The sequence below is a fragment of the Gadus chalcogrammus genome, chromosome 10 (genome assembly GCF_026213295.1).
Source record: "Gadus chalcogrammus isolate NIFS_2021 chromosome 10, NIFS_Gcha_1.0, whole genome shotgun sequence".
NCBI classification, from domain to species: Eukaryota; Metazoa; Chordata; class Actinopteri; order Gadiformes; family Gadidae; genus Gadus; species Gadus chalcogrammus.
Genome location: NC_079421.1, coordinates 4,621,962 through 4,629,461, shown reverse-complemented (window position 1 = coordinate 4,629,461; position 7,500 = coordinate 4,621,962). Strand labels below are relative to the sequence as shown.

Below are 7,500 nucleotides of genomic sequence, written 5' to 3'. Positions count from 1 at the left end.
CAATGACACATACAAGGCTTCAGCGGGATAATCTGGATGTCTTGCAGACAACTCTGCTTGGTATGAAGGCGTGGAGAGAGCACCCGGCGTACACTGGCTGGCTGGATATCACTGACACACACACTGGCTCCTTTGCTGTGCTGTGCATGCTGAGACTTCATTTGTGTTTGGATCAAACCGGGATCTAATCGGCCTTCGATTTTTTCGCGTTTTTTAGCTGTGTCAGAAAAACACAGACATACAAACACATGCCCGCACGCACACACACACACACACACACCCCCACACACACACACACACACACACACACACACACACACACACACACACTTGCACACGCACGCACACACACACACACACACACACACTTGCACGCACACACACACACACACACACACAAACACAAACATAGTAATACATTAAAAAATACATGCATGATCACACACCGGCTACTGAAAAAACACACATTCACACACACACACGCACACACACGCACAGTAACACACACACACAAACACACACACACACACACACAGCCGGTATCAGCACGTTATGTGGTGGCCAGCAGCACAGAGTCATAAGAGTCTTGAAATAAAGAGGAGAGGACAGAAAAAAGAAAAGCGGGAACATAAGAAAGAAAAGTGGCCCCTGTGGGCAGAAGCACAATATGAAGCCCTGCTTCTCTCCTCCTCCTCCCTCTGCCCTCCCTCTCCTCCTCTTCTTCCTCTTCCTCCTCCTGCTCCATCTCTTCCCCCCCCTGCCCTCTCTCTCCTCCTTTTCTCCCTCTTCCTTCTCCTCCTCCTCCCTCTCCATCGCCCCCTGCCCTCTCTCCCCTCCACCTCCTCCTCCCCCTCCGCTTCAATCTCCTCAATCCCCCCCACCCCCTTCTCTTTTGTGTTGTGTGTGTATCTCTGTCTTGGTCCACACGCAAAAATCTCTCTCTCTCTCTCTCTCTCTCTCTCTCTCTCTCTCTCTCTCTCTCTCTCTCTCTCTCTCTCTCTCTCTCTCTCTCTCTCTCTCTCTCGCACTCTCTTTCTCGCACTCTCTTTCTCGCACTCTCTCTCTCGCACTCTCTCTCTCTCTCTCTCTCTCTCTCTCTCTCTCTCTCTCTCTCTTTCGGCTACCTCACCATGATGCTCTATCGGGCCCTGTGGCCATGAAGATAAGGCGCAGCCTTATCTGCCGCTTGGCCGTCCTCTGTAATCTATTGGTCGTGTCTGGAGCGACAAAGCAGCTAAGATCTGGCCTCGACTTGGAGGGCCTGTGGGAGAGTGAGTGGAAGTGGTGTGACGTGTGTGTATGTGTGTGTGTGTGTGTGTGTGTGTGTGCGTGTGTGTGTGTGTGTGTGTGTGTGTGTGTGTGTGTGTGTGTGTGTGTGTGTGTGTGTGTGTGTGTGTGTGTGTGTGTTTTGTGTGTGTGTGTGTGTGTGTGTGTGTGTGTGTGTGTGTGTGTGTGTGTGTGTGTGTGTGTGTGTGTGTGTGTGTGTGTGTGTGTGTGTGTGTGTGTGTGTGTAAAGGCAAGTGCAGGATGTGTTGAATTTCAATTTGCAGGATGAATTTGTCTCAAGGTTACGACAAAGTAATGTTACGTCAATACAGTGTCGCAACCAGTACAGTAAGCCTGTGTGTGTGTGTGTGTGTGTGTGTGTGTGTGTGTGTGTGTGTGTGTGTGTGTGTGTGTGTGTGTGTGTGTGTGTGTGTGTGTGTGTGTGTGTGTGTGTGTGTGTGTGTGTGTGTGTGTGTGTGTGTGTGTGTGTGTTAGTATGTTAGTGTGTTCTGGTCTGTTTAATCCCCATTGCCTTTCTTGTTCAACATGCTTGTGTAACAATAGGCAGATCGGCCATTACTCATAGCTCTACTGTGAACAAATTAAAAAATACAACAAGATATAATTTGGAACACTTTTTTAAATTGTCTAAAAACGACTACACTTATTGATATTATTTTGTTAAGTACTTACATTTCCCCTAAGCTTTCCAACAATGTCCAAACCCGGAGAAATGTGTTGTTGTATTCAAGGTAACGGTTTGTTTAATATGGTCGCCTGTCAATAATGTCATATTCCTTCAGGGAAATTTGGTAAACAGTAATCCAGTAGAGACCTAATCTATTGAAACAATATTTAGGTATCGATCTGGCTACTATGAGAAGTTGCTAATGCCAGCAACCCAGCGTGTATGGTAATGTTATACAGTACAACAACGTTCAACGCTGATGGAATTATCTTCAGTATGATTGCATCGACCACGGCTGGAAGCGTTGGGCTAACCCCGCGATGTGCCTTATAACGTTAGCTGTGTTAGCTGTTAGCTGTAGCTGAACGGCTAGTCGGTTCATCTAACAGTTAGTAAGCATGTTAGCATGACGTTAGCTAACGTTTCTTGCCGCTGTATCAGGGGAATAAAATGACATTGCATGAATTTTGTGACTTAACATTAAAATAACTTTAATATACCTGCTCATCCGTGAACATGATATCTGCATGAGTCAATTCAGATAGATTTTTACCAGCACAGCTGGTGAAGATATCAACTCCCGAACAGACGTCAAAATACACCATCAAACTACGTATTTTGTTCTTGTTTGGAATGGGAGACCCCTAGTGGCAGACATTGAATATGATGCATCTCACAGCTAGAGCCCCCTATAATAAACTAGAATAGAAGAAACTGGGGGCCTTTTGGGGTCAAATGTCCTGCTGAAGAGGCCCTAAAATCAACCTAAATACCTTTCAAAGTCATTGGATGTTTGGCAGGTGCTTATTACAACAAAGGTCGTCATTGCTATAAAAGGTTTATGCCAATGTCTATTTACCTAGAATAAAGTACTAACCATCGCGGGAATAAGGTAGACCCTGAGCCAAGTACATTGCGATAATTACAAATGTTTGGAAAGACTCTCAGACAAGCGTCCAGCATTGGATTCAAACCCTGAATTGGGCATATTTATATCTTACTTGTTTCATTTTTGTAATATATATTCTATTGTAAGTATATACAAATTATTATAAAAAGAAGGTTAAATATTTATTTACTCTAAAGAAAATTGATGAGGCATTATTTGTCTGTGTATCAAGTTTTGCATCGAGACAATCAGTCATAATTATGTTGAAGCTTTTTCTGAGGGCGCTGCCAGTTGAAGAATATTCAAGACATTTTGAAATAAAAACAATCAACACAAGGATAAAGCAGAGTCCAACCTGAACTCGTCACTGCACACAGAATGCGGTTTAAACGTGTTTCATCGACGGCCAGTTCCTGTTCGGTCCAGGGGGGGAAGACTGATGTGGGTGCACAGCGCTTCGGGGGGGCCTCAGCAGACAGCTCGACCAACACCCGCAGGTGGAAATGAAGAGGGAGGCACGCAGAGCTCAGAGGATGATGAAACAGACGAACAAAGAGAAGAAGTAGAGAGCGAGAGAGAACGAGTGTTCCCACACATAATTATCACTTTCTGATTTTTCCTTCCCAATGTTTCCGTTTTTTTCTTTCATTACAGTTTTCTTCCAGAACTCTCCATTGTCTGTTTCCTCCTGCAGTGCCTTCTGCGTCCCTCCCCTTCCTGCCCCTGTCCTGTTTAATTGCAGTGTTCTTTACAGAGTACTTTGTGCAACAACAAGAGTGCTAATCAAACCGTTCTAATGTTATTCCCCCCCCCCCCTCCCCCTCCCTCCTCTATCCATTACTATTCTACTGTTGGTCCCATGTTACGTTACCCTATTACATTACATTTAAGTCTCATGTTAATTTACATCACATCACGCAACACGGGCTGCAGTATTCCACTGACAACATCAACAGACTCTAAATAGAAACTCTTCATAGCCCACACTGTTGTTCAGCGACCTGCTGCATCACAATCATCTAGGTATCGTTCTGATGCGCTGAGGGTGGGGGCGAACGAGGGGGCTATCCATATGGTGTCGGTTTCCTACGCACTGCCAAACACTGAGCGAATGAGAGAGCGAGCGCGCGCGCGGGAGAGAGAGAGAGGTGGCTATATGGGGAGAGAGAGTGAGGAAACGAAGATTCAACGGTCTATCCTGGCCCAACTGTGTTGAACGCCCACATAGAAATCCGCTTGGCTCGCCTCTGATCACATAATTACTCAATGCGCACCTCTCCCACACACAGACATGCATGCAACACGCACACACACACACACAGACATACATGCACACACATACACACACACACACACACATGCATGCACACACACACACACAAACACACACAACTATAAAGAAACGCACACACACACAGACATGCATGCATTGCAGACACAAAGACCTACACATACACACACACAGACAAGTGGAGGATACATTCAAGGGCGGAAAGTATATTGAAGTGTACTTATGGAAAACTTAGAAAATGATGTTGAAGCAAAGAGTACACCCAGGTTCCGCAGAACGTACAAAACTATACATAAATTCACGCACACACAAACACCTATACTCATGGATACACAAACACACACAAACTTGGACACATGCGCACACATGTGTGAATACCACCGCACACACACCGACATAACAAGCACAGTCAGAGAGAGAGCAGTTGAGAGCAGTAGGAAGCAGACTGTTCACAAACACACTGGGGAAAAAAACACCAAATCAAACCTCCCACCACCTCACCCACACACCGGGACGTCACAGAGGGAGTGAAAGGGAGTCAGAGGGACGGAACAGAGGAAGACAAAAGGAGCTCAGAGAGAGCGAGGGAGAGAGCGAGAGAGGGAGAGAGAGGGCGAGAGGGAGAGAGAGAGAGAGAGAGAGAGAGAGAGAGAGAGAGAGAGAGAGAGCACGAGAGGTGCAAGCCCACTCACAAAAAGGGAGAATTTACCATTGCTTTTTCTTGTAGTCATTTTCCAAACACACACCTACATACACACACACACACACACACACACAGACACACACACAAACACACGCACACGCACACACACAAATCTCGTCTTTTTTGTTTTACCAAAGATACAAACCAGATACTAAACAAAACAATACACTATTATCCCATAACATCAGAAATAACTACAAACTGTACAGCTCTGCTGCTCATCGCTCCGGGGTTCATGGAGACCTTAATGCAGAACGCCCTCACATCGCTGTGTTTAGCAGAGGATTAGGTTGAATGCGTGTGTTATAAATGTTAACGCTACAAAACCCAGAAGCCGAAACTTATTCCGAAATGTACACATCTAAACCGGGCATTGCACCGATGGAACAGAGGACCCCCCCCCCCCCGACAGGAAGGAAGACGGACCCTGCAGGGGGGAGGGGGCGTGAACGCTCAATCCCTGCGCCTGATGAAGCGGCGTGCGGCCCATACATCATGGACCCAATGAGACGCCCCGCCCCCACCAGCCCCCCCCCCCCCCGGCGGGATGCGGCGGGACGCGGCGGGGTCCGTCGTTAATCAAGTCAATCAGCGGGCCAGGAGATCGCTCATCCTGCGGCCAGCGGAGCATGCTAGGCGCCGCCGCCGCCACAGTCGGACCGACACCCAATCAAACGCACGGGACGTGAGGCCAATCCTCCCCCACGAAGCAAGAGATGGATGACGGAGAGAGACGCAGGTAGAGAGATGAACAAGAGATCAGAGAATCAACGCAGAGCGAACAGAAACATCAAGGCCGCTTGAAACCATTTGGCCGCATGTTGATGAGGAGTTGTAGAAGGAGAGAAGATACATAAAAAAAGAGGAAAGGAAGGAGAAGAGAAAAGACCAGGAAGAATGAAGAAGAATTAAGGGAAGCTGTTCAACACTTAAGGAAAGGGAACATTTCTATACTTAAAAAAAGGATGAAAATGTGGGTGGGGAAGAAGAGAAAAAAGGGAGAGAGAAAGAGGGAGAGAGAGAAAGAGAGAGAGAGAGAGAGAGAGAGAGAGAGAGAGAGAGAGAGAGAGAGAGAGAGAGAGAGAGAGAGGGGAGGGAGAGAGAGAGAGAGAGAGGGAGAGAGAGAGAGAGAGAGAGAGAGAGAGAGAGAGAGAGAGAGAGAGAGGGGAGGGAGAGAGAGAGAGAGAGAGAGAGAGAGAGAGAGAGAGAGAGAGAGAGAGAGAGAGAGAGAGAGAGAGAGGGAGTGAGGGGAGAGAGAGAGAGATAGGGGAGAGAGAGAGAGAGAGAGAGAGAGAGAGAGAGAGAGAGAGAGAGAGAGAGAGAGAGAGAGAGAGAGAGAGGGAGTGAGGGGGAGAGAGAGAGATAGGGGAGAGAGAGAGAGAGAGAGAGAGAGAGAGAGAGAGAGAGAGAGAGAGAGAGAGAGAGAGAGAGAGAGAGAGAGAGAGAGCAATAGAGGAAGCGGAAGCGGCCCAAGAGAATTGAGGCCCTACCTGAGTTCCTCTTGGAGATGTACTTGACGTCGTCACAGGCTGCTGAGTCAAGGAGAAGGAAGAGGAGGAGGAGGAGGAGGAAGGAGTAAGGCCTCATCTTGCTTTGCTTCGGTTGGCAGCCTGGCGAAAGAGCAGAGAACACATACAGAATCAGCCGGAGGGAAACAGTCAAGAGAGTGAGTGCGACTCCATCAAGAGAGTGCTCATTAAAACACAGTTAGTACCACTTCATCAACTCATATTTCTATTCTGAAGACCAACCATGCTCCTGCTTTATCCGGTTGATCTAGCACCAATCGATCTCCCCTGTAAGGTTGGTTTGGGCTAGGAGGGTGAGCAGTGAGTGACTGTACACTCCCCCAGGAACATTCATGCTTAATTTCCTTCTTTATGTTCTCTGTGCTCCTCCTGCTCATAGTGTATTGGGATTGGGATGAGATCGTCTGCGTCGTGGCAGGCCTACTTGATATGCTATAGAGACATACTCTGCAAAGGAATGACCCGCTAAAATGTTGTTTACAGCCAACAGGTTTAAAAAAAGAAAGAGAAAATCACAGTTTATTAGAGCTACAGCAGCTGCGACAGCAGAAAAAAATATTATTGATCTAAAACAGAGGTCTGGCCCATAGCTTTCCCCCCTCCTTTCGAAAGATCAATTTTGCAGCTGATTAAAACTAAAACGCTGGAACTAAATTTGTTTTTCACAAAGTCCTCCTCCCACATGGGGAGTCATGCAGAAATTTAGGACACGCACGCACACAGTCACACACACACGCAGAGCTCAGAGTGCTTAATGACATAAGTCGATTCTGTATGGAAATGCACAAATCCAACTCAGAAGAACGTGAGATTGTTGAACAATACAACATTTTAAGCCATTAAATAGGCCAACATTTATAAACGACTACATATCCTTTTTGAAATATCGCTACGTGACGTGCGATTTCACAACTCTCCAAAATGATTCTGGAAATTGCGAGTGTTTCTGATGCTACGTCAAATTGGAGAAAATTCCTAATAGTAGGTGGTGGGCAACAAGACATCAATGCGAGACTAGAGTGTAATTGCCACCCTTCATTCCCACCCGATCCTTTGTCAATATCCTGTCACACCAGTTGTTTCAAGGCCTGCCTCTCATCTTCATTCACAGTGGCAAACAGCATCCCCAGCAGA

General features: G+C 46.8%; 1 protein-coding gene across 1 annotated transcript in view; it reads right to left on the bottom strand.

Moving 5' to 3' along the window:
- LOC130390944 (X-linked interleukin-1 receptor accessory protein-like 2) overlaps positions 1-7,500 on the bottom strand; it is a 176,269-nt gene that overhangs the window by 160,563 nt on the left and 8,206 nt on the right. The window contains exon 2 of the mRNA XM_056601126.1: positions 6,328-6,447. Coding sequence (XP_056457101.1) covers positions 6,328-6,424 — 97 coding nt within the window. The 5' untranslated portion in view covers positions 6,425-6,447. The remainder of the gene's footprint in view (positions 1-6,327; positions 6,448-7,500) is intronic.